Genomic DNA, 23,283 nt, shown 5'->3' on the forward strand with positions numbered 1-23,283 from the left:
ACGGACATATGCACAAGTACCACCTTTGAGGCGAAAGGGATCATACAGCGAATAATTTTGGCATCTGAGATGAGCAGTAGTTGAACCAACTGATAACGGAGATTCTGTCAGAAAAAGTACGTGGGGTTTGGCAGACCCCAAGTGGAAATGGACATTGTTGAGATTAGAACTGAGACCACGTATATTTTTGAAATTAATTAGGAAGTGCTTGGGAGGTTTAGATCTTTTCGCAGATATGCTTGCTTTATTAGTTTGACAATTCATTGTGTATTCAATAGTAAGAAAAAATAGGTGGAACATGCTGTGAAATTTTTGGATATGGCATAGACAGGGTAAGAATATACCCAGATCCTTGACATAACGTGACCTGGACAATGCACCCCCCATATAAATGACTCGGACTCCCTCCAGTCACTATCTGGCAGAGTAGAGGTAGCAAGATTATACACTAGATGATCAAGAAGCTTCCTAGAGAGTTACCAATAGGTTCGGTCTGGTGTACTAACTAGCGGATGGTCTGCAAACACCGCTTTAGAGCTTGTACCCTTGAAATGTAAGGAGTATTGAATCTCGCCACGATGTTCATCATATCCTCAAAAGTCATCAATCATACTGCATGTTGGAAGAGATAGGGAAAGGTTAACCAGAACTTAGCTCTAGAGACTAAACATGGGTTCCACCACTTCAAGCCACCAATAAGCCAAGTGGTGTTATTACACTGGTTGATGAGAGTCATCTACCACCTAGTACTGCCTGGTAACATAGAGGGACGGCATTCCTCCACGTGGTGTGGGTGCCACACCTCGACCCTTCCTTACATTGGTTCACACCTGGGTGGTCACCCACCACGTACTTGTGCATGGAGATTATACCCAGGATTACTAACAGACCCACCATTGCGAAGGTGCAAACAGAAGATTTGGCTGTCACAGACCGTTCAGACTTCGCCCAAATATCAGTTCCATCAGCGTTTTAGACTCCCAGGTAGCAAGTACAGCTTGTCTGTCATATCTGAAAGAATGTCTGTGGCAACCTCAAGGACATAAACAAGCTTCTTCTAAACAAGCTTCCATCTTATGGTTTGCCAATTGTTTTTTGTAATCGGTTATCCAGTTTTCTCTCTGACTGCTTACTGAGGGTGATGGAAGATGGCTGTCTGTCTTCTAACTTCTCCTCTAATGCTGGTGTCCCCCAAGGGGTTTAGTTCTTTCCCACACTCTTTTCCTCTTGTGTATTAATGACCTTCTTTCATTGACCAGAAATCCTATCCATAGTTTTGCTGATGTCAGAAGATTGCATTCCACTTTCCATTTTGAGAAACCTTGCCCTGCTCAATCAGCTTCAACTTCTCGAATATCCGCACCCAATTCCTTAATGCTGATCTCCAGGTAATTGTCCAGTGGGGCAAAGACAACTTAGTGTATTTCAGTCCTTCTTAAACTTAGTCCTGTCTTATAACTCGCAAAAAGGATTCTTCTGCACCTATTCTTATCTTTTGTGACATATCCGATATCTAGGCAGGTTGATATATCTCTTTTGGGGATTACCTCGACTTCTAATCTCTCTTGGCACAAGCACATTACAAATATTGCTTCCTTTGCATCTAAAAAATTTGATTTTCTCTTTTGATCTCGGTGTTACTTTTCTTCCAAACAGCTGTTCACTCTGTACAAATTGGAAGTCCGCCCTACCATGGAATATTGTTTAGTCATTTGGGGCAGCACCCCCAAAACCTCTCTCAGGCTTCTAGATTCCATTTCGAATAGGGCTATTAGGTTAATTAATGACTTCTCTCTAACAGTCTCTCCACTCGCTGTCTCATGGATGTACTATTTTTGCTGCATGCCTTTTGTATAGATACTTCAATGGGCACTGTTCTTCTGAATTGGTTTCTATAATTTCCGCTTTCTCTTTCAAAACAGTTCGAACACGTGCCGCTACCACCCAACATCCATTTACTGTCCAACTTCAATTTCACAGAACCAGCCTCTTCCTCGTTTATTCATTCAACTGCCGTTTTTTGGAACAACAATCCTTCATATATATTTCCTGAAAATTACAGTCTCCAGAAGTTCAAGTCTAATGTCAACAAATATCTTCTTTCGTCTTCCCAACATCAAATCCATGCACAGTATTAAGTACTATAGGTTGTAATACCTCTCGTGTCTGGGGGTTTCATAAAAAAAAAAAAAAAAAAAAAAAAAAAATGGAGAATGAAAAAGACCTGGGGATAATTGTGCTGTCAGATATGAAATTTTCTGATCAGTGTAGACAGGCTGCCATGAGATCTTGTCAATGATATAGAGGAAATTTTCTAGTAGCGATAAAGAGCTGATTATCCCCTCGTATAAGGCAATGGATGGGCCCCTCCTTGAGTCCTATATACAGGTCTGGAGGCTTCATTTTAGGAAGGATGTAGAGCTTCTGGAACACATTCAGAGAAGAGCAATGAGATTGGTGAGGTCAACAAGGGGTTGTGCATTATCAAGGAATGCTTAAGACCTAGTCTGGAGACTAGGTACCTGGGAAGTGATCTGATCGAGTTGTATAAGGCCTGAAATGGTTTGAGCAAGTTCAGTGCTGATGAGATTCTTCCTCTTGCTCAGATTATGCACCTGAGGGGGGCATAGCCCACAACAACTGATGGAACAGACTTTCATCAATTGTTGTGGAAGTTGATAGTATTTTAGCTTGCTTTCTTGCATCATATGCCCCTGCTAATACTAATGGTACAGGATCCTCGTACTGGAGAAAGCTGGTCCGCCCCCCCCCCAGTGTGGCATTAATTGCCCAATAAACGGCAACATGAATCAGAAGGCACCCAACTCCACTTAGGGAACCCTAGGCCTATGACTTTAACCCTCCTTTATTCTTAGGGATTAGTCCTGCTTCCCACCAAAACCTATTGCCTGGTGGATTTTACCATCGTACTATACTGTTCTTATCCCTCCCCCAGAGGATGGCCTCCCCTATAGAGGTGCCACTTTTGTCTCCTACTCTTCTAATTCCTGTTGAAGTCTCCTACTGGCGCCTCCGTAGCCAGGTGGGCAGGAGCAGCAGTGCGTAGCATGCGCTTCTTGATTAGACCGGGGTTTGAGCCCGTGACCACCAAATACGGAGGGTGCGGAAAGGTCAGGGAATGACCACTGCATATCCCTTGAGAAATATGGCCTTAGTTGCTAATGCTCCTAAAAACCAAATAACAAACAAACAAGTCTCCTACTACCACCACATTTGCTTTCAACTATAATCAACACACACACTATCATCACTTTTTTTTTTTTTTTTTTTGACTCTTTTTAGTAAGCTCAGTACCTCATATTAATAAAATTTATTTACAATGCTCCTAGCATTATTGTACATGCCGGTGTACATGCACCTGTTCTTACTCTTAGTTATCCTAACACATCTCGTGTATTTACTTGTTCCGTGATGATCCACATCAGTGCTTGAAATCCCCACATCTTGCTTTCCATGCTGTTGTATGTTACAATAGAAGCAGTTCAAGAATTGCACTCACTCCTGCCTGTAACTATAGCTAACCTTTTAGTCTCTTTCTCCAAGTTAGAAATTTTATTACCCACCTGACACAGCCTTGATAGCATCAGCAAATATCCTAGCATCCCTTCTATTTATATCCCAGGGGCTCACATCTGGTGAGTATGGGCTTGGCACACCCAGGATCGTGAGCTGGATATAGTCATTCTACTCTTTCTTGGTGATTCCCTTTTACTTCTTTCTCTCTCTCTCTCTGTTTTTTGGCTGGTGCAGCATAAGCCTCAGGCTTCCTTGCACCATATAGCTAACAATAATAATAATAAAATATATCCCACTTCTGTCAAAACAGCCTTAGCTGTTAACAAGCATAGACAGTGCTAAAAAAAAAGTCTATCCCATGAGCCAGCACAATCTCTCCAGGGCTGAATTGATTGGCAAGGTGGTTAACACATACTTCTATCATGTCTTTTTCATCATCATCTTTTTTTAGACAATAAAGGAATTTTATACGAGTACTGTATATACAATGAGACCTTCCTTAACAGACCCCTCTCTAAAGGGGACAACTCTTGTTGTGGACACTCAGGCTTGTGGCCCAGCCAGAAGTATTAGAAATTACATGTTAATCCTTTCCAGAATGGTCACTACAATATGTACAGGGACACTTTAATAGACATCTTTTTCACATTTTCAGCCTCTTTTTAAAGGACACTTTAAAGGATATTGACATGCATGCATGTTTATCCTATATCATCAAGATTTGCAGTATTAGCATAGCTACCCTTTTTCGGGCCTGGAGGCAAAGAACATGTTCGGGCCCCTACTTAATTAATAAAAATTGCAAAAAAATAGACAACCAAAGATGTCAGGGCCCCTAAAGGGCCCGAGCCCAGAGGCAATTGCCTTGCCTGCCTATATGGTAGCTACGCCACTGATTTGCAGTGAAGGCAAGTGAAGGTCATTACAATAATGTTTAATTAGACTTGCAATGACCATGGATTACTTGTGGAGTAGATGGCACGATGGGTCATTTATATGCTCACCATTGCTAATAAGAAATGTTTACAAAGTTATTTGAAACATCTAGTGCAATTACACTGGCACATGGAACACATTACTTAGCAAGGTAATAAAATTGCTAAATGTTTACAAAGCTATTTGAAACATCTAGTGCAATTCCACTGGCACATGGAACACATTACTTAGCAAGGTAATAAAATTGCTAAACTAAAATTGCTAAATGTTTACAAAGCTATTTGAAACATCTAGTGCAATTCCACTGGCACATGGAACACATTACTTAGCAAGGTAATAAAATTGCTAAACTAAGAGATGTGTATGAAATTCTAGCTTTCAACTAGCATCCCTCTAGAATGCTAGTTGAAATTTTCCTGGGCATTAAATTGACTGTATGTTAATTTTTTTAAAAAAACAAAATTTCTTGCCATTTGCAGCAAAGCTGTATGCAGGAGGGAGGGAGGGGAATTTTTATCCTATTATATAAAAGAATTCTGTGTGAGCAAAAATGATGTATGGACTAAAACTACTAAGTGATCTAATTATCCATAATGAAAATTAGATGCTGTAAACAAAGTAATTTATATTCCTTTTTACTGAAAATTGATTGTGTTAATTAAAAGTTGTGTTATTTATAAATTTACTTTATTTTACTAAAAGTTAATTAATTGAAACACAAATATGTATAATGACATTCAATAAAAAAACTCTTAGCAAACAACCAGTTACAATGAATCTCATTTTTCTGAATAATAGAAATTGGCTACTCTGACCTCTGCAAAGCAGACACTCTACATAGTGGACACTTTTCTGACCCATTGGTGTTTTCTTTTCACTGTATATAAAACAGTGTCAGAGTTAGACAGTTACATTTGATATTTCCAAAACCATCAAATGCTTGAGGTGTTTCCAAAAATATTTTTAAGACTATGAACATTTAAGAAGATGAACAAATCATGCCAAACTTGCTGACACTATTCTTGTCCAAGACAGAAATGAAAACATGCTAAGCACACAATTAAAATTCTCCAAGTTAAGCATGAATAATGTCAGCTTTTTAAAGTTTGCATCACAAAATTAAACATAACTATGTGTATTTGGAACGATTTAGGTAGAGGGGGAGAATGTTTAGATCTGAAAGAAAATTAAATGCTGGAAAACCATAATGACACATGAATGTGGCAGGTATAGACATGGATTACATAGTGTTTTTTTTTTTTTTTTTTTTTTATTTGTGTTTCTTTATTTTTTACTTTTTTTTTTTTTTTGCTGATATGATGTAATCTTTCTTCTTTGAATGATCTTACCAATACTGATATTCACTGATATCCATTAATCACTAAATACTATTAATGACTTTAATTGATTCTAATTAAATTATATTACTCCTAAAAATTCTAATGAACTTTATTTTTTTGCAATTCTTGTACAAGACTCAGTTAAGTTTTTTCTAATGGAAAAGGAAGAGGTCCGGTTATCAAAGTGGTATTTTGGTGGCTTAGCTAGTGCTGGTGCAGCATCATGTACTCATCCATTAGATCTTTTGAAGGTGAGAAATTCATTAGATTTTTTAAAAACACTCTGAATAAGTAAATGGCCATTAGTTATATAAATTAAATATAAAGTTAATCATAATAAATTTTATATGTATCAGAATGATATCACTTACAATCAAAGATAGATGAAACACCCAGGGCTGTTCACAAGAGGAGGAGGATACGCTGTATCTAATGCACTTGAATTCCCACCAACACTGTCTTTCAACATGTATTGGGATAATAATGAAAAGAAAAAAAAAAAAAAAAAAACAGCCGATTAGAAAAATAAATTTTTGGTATTATGTTCTTACATACCCCATGGATTTCAGCAACATCAGTAGTCTGTTGAGGTACGTGGAGAATAGAATCTTGTTCTGGCTCTCAGTTGTTCAAAATCATCCCAGTGGTGTTCATTTGAATTTTGGTCTCTGATATGGAGCATTGTCATTCTGATACACTCTCTCTCTCTCTCTAAAGAATTTCCACAATGCAGGAAAGGAAAATTGTTCAGAATATCACAATAGATATGGACAAAATCAAAAATGTGTTTATCGTTCATGGCGGTCTTCGGGGTTCCCCCCATTAGCCACTGTAGTATCTGAATGAGACGTGTCAATGCTGGCAGTGTGGCAAGTTTGGCCTGCATAGGGTGTTGTGTTTGTTCTGTTGAGTGTTTGCTGACTACTGAAGTCTTCACAGGAATGGGGCATAGAACGAGTTTGTTCACTTCTCCTTGCCTCCCATCCTTTGCCATGTGGAGGTGCGGCAGGGTCCACATTGCACTGACAGTATGTCCAGGAGGAGGTTCCTCTGGATAGGGCTTCCCCTGGGGGCCCCAAAAAAAGAGTGAAAATGAAAGGAAGATTATATGTCAGTGGGAGAAGTCAAGTTTCAGGGAGGGGAGGGGAGGAGTAAAGTTTTTAGGTTTTTAGGCAGTAGGGGATGGAAGAGAGAGGATCTCTTGAGAAGAGTAAAGTTAGGACAGTGGAATCCTTTGGTTCCGATCAGAATTCTTCAGCTTTGCATTGTGCTTTGGTCTTTGTCATTGACCAAAGCAAGTGTCCACTTGCATCTGGGTTCTGTTTACAGTAGCAAGGATTCTTCTCCTGCATTTGAAGAGGCAGTCCGCAAAGTCGGCGAACGAGGTGAATCTTTGAGGAGTCAAGATGAGATTTTTGACATTTTCATGATCGTATACTTCAGTAATTATTTGTAGTTGAGCGCCTAGGTCCTGGTAAATGTGGCATTGGAAGATTAGGTGATTGGCTGTCTCTGGTGATCCGCAGGGGCAGAGAGGTTGATCAGTTATTCCAAGAGAGTATAACTTTGAGTTTATGCTGCCAAGTCCAGTCAGCAAACATGATAGGTGAAGTTCAGGCCTGAACCATGTAGCGTATTGTTTGTCGAATATTTTAGCTTTTGGTAGGAATTCATATGTGGTTCTTCCTAGTGCCGAGCCAATCCACTCATCCGTCATTTCTTGGATTATTCTCTTATTGTCTTCCTTAGTTGACATGTTCAGGTTTATTGTGTAGTCTCCATTTCTTGTGGGGAGGCTCTTCCTTCGTAATATTGAAGATGGTGGAAGGCTACTTCATGTTGGATCGGTAGCTTGCCGCAGATGACCTGGAGTGCAACTGTGGACACTGTTCTGCAGGCTCTAGGGATTGCAAGCAGGAAAAATCTTTGGGCCTGCAGTAGGTGTTTCTTCACAAGGCTGTTGGTTATTCTATGGCCCCAGGCATAACATGCAATAGGGATGAAGATGCATTAATAATACAGTCTGAGGGTCGAAGGCTTGATGCCGCATACTGCCCTAGTTATCCTGATTAGTTTTCCTGTAACCTGTTTAATCCTTTTTTTTTTTACTATATACTTGACATGTGGGATGAAGCTCAACTTGCTGTCCAGGACATGTGGACATGTGTTATTGTTAGGGTGGTTCCTAGAACATCAGTTCAAATCTGCTTTGTATTACTGTAGGTTTTAACAGACTCTGTAATATAGGCCAGACATGTAAGTGTAATGTTTGTATATTTTATGTATGTTGTGTTATGCTGGTCTCTTGGCTACCTAGAAGCAGCTATCATTAGAAGGTTGCTTCCAGATACTCGTCCACACCATGGGAAGGTGGGCCAGTTCCAGTAGATGGGATACCTAAGGTCTCAGTTTATGAGATAAAAAAAAAAAAGACACTCTGGGGTTGCCCACTCGAGAGTTAATAAAAAATTAAAATTTTTTTTTAAAAAAAATAAAAAATAACTTGCCAACAATAACTACAAAGACCACATTAATCAGAGTTAACCGAAGTTAAATCGCTTCTTAACTTGTGGAAGCATGCTTCTTGTCGGGTCAAATGCAGTTTTAGCAAAAGTTTGTAATAGCTGAAGTTTATCTTGTTCCATCAATAGATGAAGCTCCTGTCCGGAAATCACATTTACAAGGAGATCATTAATTATAGGTCGTGCACTATCATAGATATAACACTATCATAGATATAAGGACACTACTGACACTATGCTACTGCAACAGGATCTGGAAAGGTTGAGCAGATGGGCTGAGAGGTGGCAGATGAAGTTTAACATTGACAAATGTAAAGTACAGTAATACCCCGAAGTTACGCGATAGGCGGGTCCGACGAAAATCGCGTAAGTCGAATTCGCGTAAGTCGGGGTACAACTTTGCATATAAATACATATAAATTTTGCTTAATTGGGACCAAGGACTAACAAAAACACTAGTTTAGAAGAAAAATATTAATAAAATTGCAGTTCTTTATACATATTAATACAAAATATGTATTAAAAAAACAAATGACTTACGTTAAAAAGTTATTTCGATGGCTTCATAAAATCTAACAAATTCGTCTGACGACACAGCGCGTTCTTTTTTTTTCACGCAGAATTTCTTCGTAGCAAGCTAATAATTTTTTTATTCCTTGCTTTGTAGCTATAACGCGTTCTTCGTTGGAGTCTATGTTTTCTAAAACTTTTAAGCCCTTTACAATTGAGCCCTTTGCAATTTTCACCCTGTCAAGTTTGCAATTGTCATGTGCTTTTCGCCGTTGCTTCATTTAGGCCTGTAGCACGTGCAATATCACGATTACCGGGGAAACCCCGGTGGGCCAGTGTGATTTTGGCCATAAACCATAGTATGAGGCCACTATAAATTTTCCCCGCGTAAGAATTTTTGACCCAGTCCGCCTCTGTTTATCGATAATTGCTTTTCTTTTTCTCTCTGAATCTGCAGTCTTCACCAGGACGCTTCCTTTTCACACCTTTTAATTAAGGATTTTACTCATTTTTAGGGAATAAAGCACAATTACAAAACGAGGAGGCACGCTGGATACGCATAAACAAAGCTGCGCGCATGTAGCAACTGAATAAACAACACCATAAAGGCAGAGATACGCTATTAACACCTCACATTTCTAGGAGTTACTACCATAAAACAATAAAAATCCAGTTGCGTTTCTGCTAGTGAAATCTGTTATAAACTGGTAGTAAACTCGATCTAATTGCATTTGCGATTATACCGATAGCTGGAATTGTGTTGGTTTTTACGTTATTATGGTGAAATGTGTTTCCCCTTCACTGATATAAAAAACATAAAAGCAGCAAAGTTGAATTTTGTTCATCTTTCGCTCTCATTCTCCGCCGTCGCACCGTATATCGATAACATATGAAAAACGACCTTGAAGATAGTGGGCGGCAGCGTTGCCAAACGAAAAAATCAAGAACCGCGTAACTCCGAGTTCGCGTAAGTCGGGGTAGCGTAAGCAGGGGTATTACTGTACTACATATGGGAAACAGCAACCCCCACAGCAACGTATCAACTCTGTGGTACTACACTGACATTGGTAGAGAATGAAAAGGACATTTTGGTAATTGTGCAGGCAGATATGAAGTTCTCTGAGCAGTGCAGATGGGCTGCAAGAGTAGCTCATGGTGTCTTATCAATGATATACAGGAATTTTTCTAGCAGGGATAAGGAGGTGATTGTTCCCTTGTATAAGGCAATGGTCAGGCCACACCTTGAGTACTGTATACAGGTCTGGAGGCCTCATTTCAAGAATGATGTAGAGCTGCTGGAACGAGTACAGAGAAGGGTAACAAGATTAGTGAATGGAACAAAGGGGTGCTCTTATGAAGAAAGGCTTACGTTTTGCAAATTACAGTGTCTGGAGACTAGGCACCGGCGAGGTGATCTGATAGAGGTGTATAAAGCCTTGAATGGCTTGAGAGGCCCCTCCGTAGCCAGGTGGGAAGGAGCAGCAGTGCGTAGCACACGCTTCTTGATTAGACCGGGGTTCAAGCCCGTCACCACCAAATACGATGCGGAAAGGTCAGGGAATGACCACCGCATATCCCGGAGCAATATGGCCTTAGTTGCTAATGCTCCTAAAAAAAAAACTAAACAAACAAACAATGGCTTGAGCATACTCAATGCTGATGGGATTCTTCCTCTTGCTCAGAATAATCACCTGAGAGGGCGTAAATTCAAATTGAGGAAAGACAGATGTAGGATAGACGTAAGGAAATTTGCCTTTAGCCACCGGGTGGTTGGTTGCTGGAATAGACTTCCATCCCTTGTCGTGGAAGTTAATAAATAAGTTTCAGGCTCAGCTGGACAGGTATTTTGAACGAACAGAGGGGTGAAGTGGAAGTGGTTATTTTTTATTTATTTATTTATTTTTTTTTTTGCTGATGCTGCATAAGCTTGCTTTCTTGCATCAAATGCCTCTACTAATGCTAATGCTAATAACATTCATAAAAAATGTGAAACCAGTTTTCCTTGGCTCCACATAGACACAATTCAGTATTTGTTAATCCAGGGCAGTTAGTTTCTCATTCAATGGGCCATGGCCTGTTATTATATATAGTAACTCCAACCCAGATGTAAACCATTTAGCCATTCTTTTATCTAGGAGAAATGTCACCTCAGGAAGAAATAGCTTTGTGACCCTTCCTATTGTTCCAGTATCCCATCTTGTTTGCAATAGGTTAATTATGTCATTCATACAATGCTTCTTTTTCCTTTTAATATAGGCGCCTCCGTAGCCAGGTGGGAAGGAGCAGCAGTGCGTAGCACACGCTTCTTGATTAGACCGGGGTTCGAGCCCGTCACCACCAAATACGGAGGATGCGGAAAAGGTTAAGGAATGACCACCGCATATCCTGGAGCAATATGGCCTTAGTTGCTAATGCTCCTAAAAACCAAACAACAACAACCTTTTAATATCCTGAGAATTTCATAATGTTATAATACAATTGTAACGTTATGAAATGTAGCAGGTATCTTATTTTTAATCCTATAACATAGTCCTCAGTATATCAGGAACAAGTCCAAAGGGATAGCTCCGGCTAATACCCGAATAGCTGCAGTAGATACGGTCCTACACACTCTCAGTGTGCTGAGAAGCATTGATCATTGTATAGAACTGAGTTTTGCTTGGAACCTCACCAACACGACACGATGAAACCAAGCACCTGCTGCATTTGTTGTCATGGAGAGAAATACAGCCTTATAATACAATGAGAGAGAGTTGTGGGATATGTTGTTGTTATTTGGTTTTTAGGAGCATTAGCAACTAAAGCCATATTGCTCTGGGGATATGCGGTGGCCATTCCTTGACCTTTCCGCATCCTCCGTATTTGGTGGTCACAGGCTCGAACCCTGGTCTAATCAAGAAGCGTGTGCTACTCCTGCCCACCTGGCTATGGAGGTGCCAGTTGTGGGATAAACCCGTCAGACAATTGACAATATTAATCAAATGGAAGGCTTGAAGAGAGTGTAAGAGTTCTGTGGTTGATGGAATTTCTCCATTTGGAAAGAATTCAAGTAAATACAATGGTACAATAACCAAAAAGGAGAGATTTCTACCCTTCTTAAAAATTGATTGGATATGAACTAATTTTCATTTAGAAAGAAAAGCCTAGTGCAATAGGAGATTGTTAAAGACAACACAAAAACAATTTAACTGTTTGCACCTAATTAAGAACAAGTGTAGAAATGCCCTTGGACCTTGGAGGCTTTTTGGCATCAAGATTATTCTGGATTCTTCTGGCTTTCTGTCACAAAACTAAGGAAGGTATTGAATGGGTTGTGTTTGCTGATGTATTAGGAGATCTACCAAGATCATTGATGCAAGAGTTAGTTAGGTGCTAACACATCAATTTTATATTTAGATGAGGATGCAGTAGAACCATCAGGATGTATAGATGGAAGTATGGCAGACAGAAGTTTTAGCCATAGTTTTGCCAAAGAAACCAAAAAGCTTAACTATTATCTGGACAAAAAGAAGGTTTCCTACTGTTAGTCTTTTAAAAAATTTAATTTGGATTTATTAATAATCTGTTTATAACTACTGCAGACTTTAATCAGAAAATGAGCTAGTGAATATAACCAATTGCAATCTGTTCTATATTGTTAAAACCGTTCTTGAATAAATATGCTTGTTAATGATTATTGGCTTTTGTTTTGCATCTAAAAAAATGAATTACATCATTTGAAAAATCTCAACCAGAAATTGAGCTTATGATATTAATTAGAATTTCATGAGTTAATTTTTAAAAAATTAAGTAATCTATGTATTTGTGTAAATGACTAACTGTCATTGTAAATTATGCTCAATGATACCAGTTGAAAGTTCATGTGTCTTTTTATTATTTCAGGTATATGCAGTTAAATCTGGATGTAGTTCTCTTTCTCTCTCTTTCTTTTTTATCAGAAAAATTGAATAAAGTGATATAAATTAGTGATATAAAAAGAAAGCATGTCACCAGACAGTGTATTTACTAATTAATAAACTAACCACATACTGCTAAACTGGACTTATTTTTGACCTTTATAACCAACCTTGTTACATCTGTGATCCACTTGTATCACAGACAAGTCAATCACTGAATTCATTATATCTCTGGGTAAAGAAATATTACTACTTTGCATATGTGTTTGTAGAAGTATATTAGATGTGCAATCATAGTACTAATGCAGCATTTATTAGTACTAATGCAGCATTTATTATACTATGTAAGTAATGCAATAAAGCAGGCTTATACAACAACAGCCAAAAAAAAAAAAAAACCCTTCTTGGATCACCTGTCCATCCTCTGATAATTCATGTAGTTCTTCCTTGAATTTATTCAAACCATCCACTTCCACACCCAATGGAAGTTCCAATGGCTATCTGCTAGCTGAAAACAAATCTCTGGACATCTATCCTGCAGCCATACTTCCTCAGTTTGAGTTTATTCTCCTTCACATGTAGTCTGTGCAAGAGGAAGGATTTCATCAGAATTGAACTTATTCAATCCATTCAAAGGCTTAAACACCTCATTCAGATTTCCTCACAGATGTCTAGTCTCCAGGTACTGCAGTTTGCAGAACTGTAGCCTTTCCTGTTAAGAATACCCTTTTGTTCCTCTCACCAATCTCGTAGCTCTTCTCTGCACCTGTTCTAACATCCACACCTTTCCTAAAATGCAGTCTCCAGACCTGTATGCAGTACTCAAGATGTGGTCTGACCATTGCCTTATATAACAGAATAATCACCCCCTTATCCCTGCTGGCAAAATTCCTGGTAGCCTGTCTACACTGTTCAGAGAGCTTTATATGTGAAGTTCTCTGAGAAGTGTATCTGAATGCACAATTACTCTCAGGTCTTTTTCATTCTCTACTATCCTGAGTGTGGTACCACATATTTGATGTGTTAATCTGGGATTATGAAGTACCTCACATTTTTCAACATTAAACTTCAATTGCCACTTCTCAATCCATCTGCCTAATTTATCTAGATCTTGTGGCAGTATCATACTCTGATTACTGTGATTCTCGTCCAACCTTTGCATCATCTGCAAATTTAGACATTAAGCCTGATATGCTTCCATCAATATCATTAACAAATATAGAAAACAATAATGTGCCAGCACTGACCCCTGGGGGCTTTACTAATAACTTTAGTCCAAGACAAGCAGTATCCATTGATAACTTTCTTCTCCCACTCGACCATCTCTTTATCCATAGCAGTAACAAGCTCTTAATGCTACACAGCTCCAATTTGTATAGTAGTATTTTATATCCAGTAGCATCAAAATATTTTCTGAAATCTAAGGATTATATGATGTCAAAATTATTTTCTGCATCCAGTTCCTTTGTTACTGTGTCATAGTATCCAATCAGATTGGTTAGACACGGTTACCCCCTTAGCAAGTCATACATGCTATGACTGCAGTATAACTGCATTCCTATCTTATGTTTTATTATGGGCAAACTTCTTTAATGACACAACAATTAATGATGTAGATTGAAAGTTTATCCAATAAAGAAGGAAAACTAAAGTTCACATTGACATTACTTTAATAGAAATTTTTTAATTTTTAGATTTAAGTCATTTTGATGGATATTTACCACCAGCATTCCTAGTGAATGGTTAAAATTTATATAAAATTGGGCAAAAGTGCCACAGAGAACACATAATCAGATGCAAGAGGGCTTACAGTAATGGGAACTGTATTGCATTCTCATATTTTTGAGTGGAATGTTTATTTTCATGATGTTGTGGTTGAAGGTGATCTCAGTTTAGACTGCCTTTCCACTGCACATTATGATGGAAACATAAATGGGGTCCAGGCATTTTTCACAATATGATCACCAAGTGACAATTTAGAGATCATGCTGGTAACAGGTGACTTGAACATAAGTAGAAACAGTTAGCGCCTAATTTTGAGAGATTTTGGAAAAGAAAATTGTATGCAAGGTTCGTTTAGCGTTGGTATAGCCTGACAGAATAAAAGGAAACTTGGCCTGCAATTTGTGCTGTCCTGCAAACTTCATTTAACAACATTATCTTTATTAATTCCATTATGATTGGAAATGAAAGTTGATGCTAAAGGAAATAATGATGAACCTCCACTTCTGGCTCTGCTGCTTCACTGAAGCAGCAGAGCCAGAAGTGGAGATTCATTACTATTTCCTTTTATAACCCATAATTTCAAGAAAGGAAATTATGATGGCTTAAGGTGCTACATAGCCTCCAACTGGGTAGATATCTCACAGAGAGCAAAAACAACTGAATTATGTTATACCTTTTAAAACATTAATAACAGAAGCCTTCAATGCATATATACCATTAAGAAAATACTCCATGAGGTGGATTTCCAAGATTACTTGAGCAGAAAAAGATGGAATGGAAACATTACAGAGCACTAAAAAGTACTGAAGCCTATAACAGCTACAAATTGATCTGTAATAGTGCCACAGAAAAGGTTAGGCTGGCAAAGGCAGATTATGAGAAATTGCTGGCAAAGAGTGGGGATAAGGAAGTCTTCACATATATATATATATATATATATATATATATATATATATATGCAAAGAAAGAAGGACAAACCAGATTGGACCCTTATGTAATGGATGTGGGATAGTATTAGATACCCCAGCTGATGTTGCAGATGAACATAACAGTTATTTTGCATCTATATTTACAGAAGAAAAACCCTTTATGTCAATGAGAAATTATGGGAGTGAAGTTGAAAAATATGTAATTAATGATTATTTAATAAAAAAACTTTTGAGCCTACAGGCGAGTAAGGCTCCTGGGGTTGATAGCATATACCCTATAATTTTAAGGGAGGCGGCAAGTGAGTGCATTGAACCATTGAGGCTAATTATGGGAGCATCACTGGTCTCAGGAGAGATTCCGTTGGAATGGACAAGTGCCAGTATATCTCCAATACATAAGGACAGTTCTAAGAATGTAATGGGGAATTACCAACTGGTCAGTCTAACTTCAGTAGCAGAGAAAATCATGAAGGAAATGATCAAGGGTGGAATTCAAGATCATTTAGTTAGAAATGGAATTCTGAAAGATATGTGGCAGGTTTTATATAGGGAAAATACATGTTTAACAAATCTGGTTAGCTATTTTGACAGGGTCACTTATAAGTGGATTTAGGGAATAATTTTGACATTGTTTATTTAGATTTCAGCAAAGCATTTGACACAGTCCCACATGAGCAGTTACTTTATAAGCTGGAACAGGTTGGAATCACACGGAAAATCCTTAGATGGATAGACCATTTACTGCAGGAGGCAGTAAAATAATATAATAAAAAAATAATAATTTTTTTATTATTATTATTTTACTATATATATATATTTTTTTTTCCTTTGGCTGGTGCAGCCAAAGGAAAAAAATATAATATAATACTGGAATATAACCATATGATACTGGATATAATATAATATAATACTGGAAATATAACCATATGATACTGGAAAAAAAGTTTCAGTATCATATGGTGCAAGGATGGCCAAGGCTTATGCCTTGGCCATCCTTGCACCATATGACCATTACTAATACTATGAGGATATTCTATACATTCAAGCAGCTGTGATAGATTCTATAACAAAAACCCCAGAAATTATTTTTAAAGTTGTTTCAGTAACCTCCAGTGATATTGGCAACATTACATTGATGTAGTGGAAGACTAATTCAGAAGAGAAAAATGCCATTAGATATATATAAAATGCCTAAAGCTATTGTAACCTTTTCAAAATGGTGAAAGGCATTAATAGCATTAGCTGTTATAAAATAGTTAATACTGCTATGAAATCACATTCATTAGATCTGACAGCTGCAACTTTTATTTTCTGGACTATCTGAACTCGTGCGTGTTTACACTACAGATGATTAATAACTTCAGGGGCTCACATCTTTTGTATGGGCTTGGCACACCCAGGTTCCTGAGTTGGATATCATCATTCTTCTCTTTCTTGGTGATTCCCTTCTACTTCTGACACACACACACACACACACACACACACACACACACACACACACACACACACACACACACACACACACACACACACACTGTGTAGCATAAGCCTCAGGCTTCCTTGCACCATATGGCTAATAATAACTTCCAAATCTGAAGTAATCCATCATTTGAAAAGTGGAAACCATCTCATATGCAGACAGCTGTCGTTATCTGTTATCATCTGCATGTTGAACCTATGCAGTAATCGACATCGACCATTTTATCTTGATGCACATTATTGATATACGTAGTAGTACAGTTACACATTAACTGTATCATGGTGAGCAGTTGATTAATTCAGCCATAGTGAGAAGAGAGTTCAAAAATGTCTCTATCCTCCCCAATCCAGATTGACTCATCCAGTAATTTTTGAATTTGGTTCATAAAGTTCATTGGAAAAGCCAGCAGCAAAAGTGTTAAAAAGTTGACAGACTCACATATTAAACGTAGCCACAGCCACTCCAAAATAATCTCCTTGAGTAATAATGCTACTATTGGTGCAGTTGCTGGATTGTGAGGAGAGCGTATTAAATGTAGTGAGCATTTTGTTGAAAATGGGTAATATACATGTTTGTTGTCATGCAACAGCTTCCAGTATTTTTCTATAATTTGTCAAAAGCTCTATTCTGGGTGCTCTTTGTGTGCTTTTGCCAAATTGCCTCGTACCTGGTTCAACACTGTTCCTCATTCACAGCGGCACTTTGCAGAATGAATCCATAGTGGAAAATACCATGATTAAAAAAAAAAAAAAAAAAAACCCTTATAACATCGCTTTCCCTTTTGACCTCTGTAGCCAAAACTTTTTGATGTGGTAAATAAGGCAATTTCCAGGTCAGTGATTCACTCTTTATTTGCAGGTCATAGAGAAAAATACCAAGCTTCATTCCTGATGATGGATTTTAGGAATACTGGATCAACAGACACCATTGTGAGATCACTGTAAGTTGTAATGCACTCATTGCATTTATTGTCAGTAAGCTTCCAAGGCACATGCTAGGTAATTCAATGCATGTTCAAATCATTACTTAAATTTCTCTGACGGCTCCGAAGTGAAATGTTTTTGGCCTTTACAAGTTTATCAATAGTCACATAGCAGTTCTGATGCACAAAATATCCAGCTGTTTCAATTTATTGGGATGTTTGAGCAATTAAGGTTTCCCAGCATGGTTATTGTCTGCTAAACTTTCTCTTCCTCCTTTGGCTCTGTGATACCATTCAAACTTGATAGTATAAGATGGAAAATCCTGTTCATAAACCTAACCTAAAGCATCATTTCTGATGTTTTAGATAAGTTCTTGAGTAAATGAAGCCTCATATGTTTTTTTTTTTTTTTTTTTTTGTTTTTTTTGAGTATATAAACTGCTTGTATTAAGTTAACAATGTGAATGTTAGCATTTCCTTAAAACATATTAACTAATAATACTCAGTGAATGAAAAGAGTTCTGTTTATTAATATTATGCATCATTACAGGTACATCTGCAGACTCAACAGAATGGAAAACTTGGCCTCATTGCAAATAGTATTAACATTATTAAGAAACAGGGTGTTCTAGCACTTTACAATGGTCTGTCTGCATCACTTTTAAGGCAAGTAAGTAGTAAATGATGCAGCGAACCTTAAAAAATTGTTTAATGAAGGTTGGTCAGTGTTCATTAATGTCAACAGTTTTGCTTTGAGAACTCCCATCAATAGTTTTATGTGGTTCTGACAGAGTCCTGTGCACCTACTAAGGGAACTACTCAGTTTCAGGGAACTTGACTCTGATAGAGCTCCATTCTTCAAACACTTAGTACTGGACTCATATAGTAAAACTCCATTACAGAGGTAACACACTTTTAGTAAACTTATAGATTCATTATTTATCTCTTAAATTGTTAATGGCATAAACATGTTCTAGAGTAAACTCTGTAAAATGACACTTTACAATCTAGAAATATTAAGAAAGCAGTCCAGCATTGGTATCAATGAGTGCATTCATCTTTGAGAATTCATGCAAAAAAGGATTGGCCTCTCTTTTTAAAAGAGAAATGCCACCCCTTGCAGGACTACCTTGTCCTTTCATCTGTTTTTGCAACTAGTAGGATTTAAATTGTAATGATAATGCAATAGTCTTAATTCTTACTGCAGAACTTGCTTTTGCAAAGATTCATATTGTACCTCATTCATATTGTACTACTTTCAAACAGTTAGCTTTGCCAAAAAGTTAATTGGCTGTTTAAAGAGGGAGAAGGTGCCATAAGATCCTGTATCAGGACTAACTGCTCACTCATCATATAGCAGGTAGACTGTAGTGACAATGCACAGGCACAACAGTTGTAAAGGATTGAGGATTGTTTGATGTGAGCTACCATGCAGTATAGGAAATCAGAGTTTTCAAAGTTAATATAGTTAAAGCTATCTGTTTTGTCTGAGTACTGTCAAGGACACCAGCTATCAGTTGATAGATAAGTTGCTCCTGAAACATGCTGCCACAGTAATCTGATCTTTTAAACAAATGGCCTGTTAACCTTTTGGTCAGGGTCATCTGTTTGAAAGTAGTGCAGCTTCTTTCAAAGACAAGTTTGTTCTGCTGTGTGAATTAGGACTATTTCATTATCAATATTTCAAGCTTTTGTTGCAGTTTGCAATGAAGAGATGAAAAGACAAAATCCTTGATGACTCTCTCACATCAGTCTCATCGAGGTAGTCTTGCAAAAATATTATAATTTCTGAGGCTATATAGCTTTAGGTATATTATAACTTTGAGTCTTTCTCTTCTAATGCTATCTTTTATTCAGAAAACTGTATAACTTTGCTCAAACTGCTCTTGCAAATTACAGCTGTGTGACTGGTCATATAATGCTCATGGGCTGGTGACCAGTTTGATGTCCCTTCTAGTACAGTTGAGACCAAAGAGGGATTGAAAATTTCCTAGTGTAGATATGCTAGGAAAGATGTATGTTTCATAAAATCTCTGAGTAATCCATAAACAGTGACTTAGTGATGCATGAAAACCATACATTTAATTCCACACAACCAAGATTTTTTTTTTTTTTTTTGTTGCTGTCATAAATAATCATAAAGCTCATCAGATGAATGGCAAAAATAGGGAGGAAACACAACAGGCTGCTGAAGGTCATTCACTTGGCTTCTCATTTTGTACTAAAGCTCTGGAAGAAGAATGACTGAATATAATGAGAGCATCCTTAGACTCACGGGAGGTCCCCGTGGACTGGAGATGTGCAAATGTATCTCCAAATCACAAAGGGGATCAAAGTATGACAGGAGTAATTATAGACCTGTTAGTTTAACTTCTGTTCTGGGGAAAATAATGGAGTCACTGGTTAATGAAACATTGCAGGATCATCTAGACAAGACTGCAGCTATAGTTCAGACACAGCATAAGGGAAAGTCTTGTCTGACCAATTTGCTTGGATACTGTGATGTGGTCACAAAGGAACTGGATGCAAAAATTTATTTTGATATCATACACTTGGATTTCAGGAAGCTCTATGGCACTAAGGGCAAGTTGCTGCTATGTATAAAGAGATGGTTCAGTGGGAAAAGACGGAGAGTAGTGGTCAATGGACACTACACGTCGTGGACTGATGTTATTAGTTGAAGGATTCGGTGTTTGACCCATCGTTGTTTTCTATATTTATCAATGATATTGATGAAGGTATATCAGACTTAATGTCCAAGTTTGCTGATGATACGAAGGTTGGTAGGGTTGTTAATGACAGTTTGCTACTGCAACAGGATCTGGAAAAGTTGGGCAGGTGGGCTGAAAGGTGACAACTGAAATTTAATAGTTACAAATGCAAAGTATTGCATATGGGTAGCAGTATCCCCAGAGTAATGTACCAACTGTGTGGTAGTGGCAGGTTATTGGAGAATGAAAGAACCTGAGGGTAATTGTGCAGTCAGCTATGAAGATCTCTGAGCAGTGTAGACTGGCTGCCAGTGTAGCTCATGGGGGTCTTGTGATTGATATACAGGAATTTTGCTAGGAGGGATAAGGAGGCGATTATCCCATTTGTATAAGGCAATGTCCAGATCTGCATACAGGTCTGGAGGCCATATTTCAGGAAAGATGTAGAGCTGCAGGGATTACTGAGGGGAATGGAGGATTGCTCTTACCAAGAAGGGATTAAGTTCTGAAAATTAGACACTTGCAAGGTGATCTGCTTGAGGTCTGTAAGGTCTTGAATGGGTTGAGCAATCTCAATGCTGATGGGATTCTTCCTCTTCTCAGATTACGCACCTGAGGGGCATAAATTCAAATTGAGGAAAGACATGTTGAACAGATGTGCAGAAATTTGCCTTTAGCTGGCGGGAGGTTGATTGCTGGAACAAACTTCCATCTATCATTGTGTAAGTTGATAGCTTAAATAAATTTATGGAAGAAGTGATGAACAAACTTTTGGAGAAAATGGATGGATGAAATAGGAAGGGATTTTTTTTTTTTTTTTTTTTTTTTGGTTGATGCTGTATAAGCTTTCTTTCTTGTATCATATCTTCTGCTAATGCTAACCATCTTTTAATGCAGCAAAATCTTACACTTTGGGAATAGCAAAACCGAAACCTACACACTTTGTGGAGGTGAACTAAAAACAGTAGAGGTAGAAAGACATTTGGTAGTTACAGTACAGATGATACATGCAGAGTTCTCCAATTAGATTAGCCTGGCAGCAAGTAGGGCTAATAGTGTCCTTTTGGTGATTTATAGGACATTGCTTGTAGATATTGGGTGGTCATGTTACCAGATAATAATTATGCAATACAGATAATATCTGTATTAGATAATTGTGAAACCACACTTGGAATAATATGCCCATTTATGGAGACTGCACTACATTAAGCTTCTTGAAAGGGCACCTGGCTTGTTGCCCAAAGATAGGCAACATGCCTGATGAGATCAGCAAAAGGGTGCCCATATGTGGAAAGACTTTGAATATGTGAACTACAGTGCTTGGAAACTAGATATCTTATAGGAGATATTTGATCAAGGTGTATACGGCTCTGAGAGGTGAAAGTAGAGTGAACAAGAGTGAAATTTTCAATATTATTAATGATTCCAGAAATAGGGGTTATAAATTCAAATTATGGAGTGGGGGAGTATACTGGATTATAGGAAGTTTTCTTTTAGCTGGCAAGTTGTTAATTATTGGAATAAATTACTTGCATGGGTTGTTGAGGTTAAGAGCTTAGGAAAATTCAAACCATAGCTGGATAGATATTTGTGAGAAGAGGAAATGTTTTTTGTTTTGTTTTCATCTCCTTCTGGCTGCATTGTAAGAGCCCATGTCTTCCTTGCTCCCTATGGGAATAAACATGATTTTTGGCATTTTCTTGGCATTGCATAAGCATATCATAAATATTGTTTCCTCTACATTGCAAAAACTGGGCTCTCTCACTTTTGGCACTATTATTATTTTTTTTCTAAACAGCTGCTAACCCTTTACAAATTATAAATCTGGAATATAATATTTCCTTACTTAAAAACTTTTAAGTATTCAGTTTGTCCTGCATGCTATTTCTACAGATATTCCCATGTGCACTCTTCATTTGATTTAGCATCTGTAATTCAACCTCTTTCTCCAAACCAGTCCAAATGTATTTCAGCTGGTCATCTTGTAGTCATATTCAAAACTCACCGAACTAGCTTTTCTTCTTCATTTATCCTTGTTTCTGTTCTTTGAAACAACATTCTTCTTATGTACATTTCTTGATAATTGTTAAAAAAACAAATCCACTAGCAACAAGTATTTGCTGTTTTCTCAACCTTCAACCCCCCACACACACATTGTACTAAAGGTACAATATGTGTGGGGTGTTGCTAAACTTTTAAAAAAACTTTCATCATAAAAAAAAAAAAAAAAAAACACGTCCGCACGTCTATTCTGCAACTGTCCTTCCTCAATTGGAATTTGTGTCCCCTCATGTGGTCTGAGCAGGAGGAAGAATCCCATCAGCATTAAGCTTGCTGAATCCATTCAGAGCCTTAAACACTTTGCAATTGCCTAGTCTCTAAACACTGCAATTTGCAGAAATGAAACTTTTCTTGGTAAGAGCATCCCTTTATTCTGCTCACCCATCTCATTCCCCTTCTCTGTACTCATTCCATCAGCTGCACATCCTTTCTAAAATGATGCCCCCTGACCTGTATGCATTACTCAAGACATGGCCTGACTACTGCCGTATAAAATGGAACAATCACCTCCTTATCCCTGCTAGCAAAATTCCTGTGTATAATTGGAAAAACCCCATGAGCTGTCCTGGCAGCCTGTCTGCATTGCTCAGAGAACTTCATATCTGACTGCACAATTACCCGCAGTCATTTTCATTTGCCACTACCCTGAGTGTACTACCACACAGTTGGTACATTACTCTGGGGTACTGTTACACATATGCAGTACTTTGCATT

General features: G+C 37.9%; 1 protein-coding gene across 1 annotated transcript in view; it reads left to right on the top strand.

Moving 5' to 3' along the window:
* Positions 1 to 5,959: 5,959 nt before the first annotated feature.
* The window catches only part of Dic1 (Dicarboxylate carrier 1), a 92,585-nt gene continuing 75,261 nt past the window's right edge, over positions 5,960 to 23,283 (top strand). Inside the window, exons 1-2 of the mRNA XM_090385669.1 lie at positions 5,960 to 6,064; positions 18,348 to 18,467. Coding sequence (XP_090241795.1) covers positions 5,969 to 6,064; positions 18,348 to 18,467 — 216 coding nt within the window. The 5' untranslated portion in view covers positions 5,960 to 5,968. The remainder of the gene's footprint in view (positions 6,065 to 18,347; positions 18,468 to 23,283) is intronic.

The sequence above is a fragment of the Mastigoproctus giganteus genome, chromosome 12 (assembly GCF_048544385.1).
Source record: "Mastigoproctus giganteus isolate SK-2022 chromosome 12, ASM4854438v1, whole genome shotgun sequence".
In the NCBI taxonomy this organism is placed as follows: domain Eukaryota; kingdom Metazoa; phylum Arthropoda; class Arachnida; order Uropygi; family Thelyphonidae; genus Mastigoproctus; species Mastigoproctus giganteus.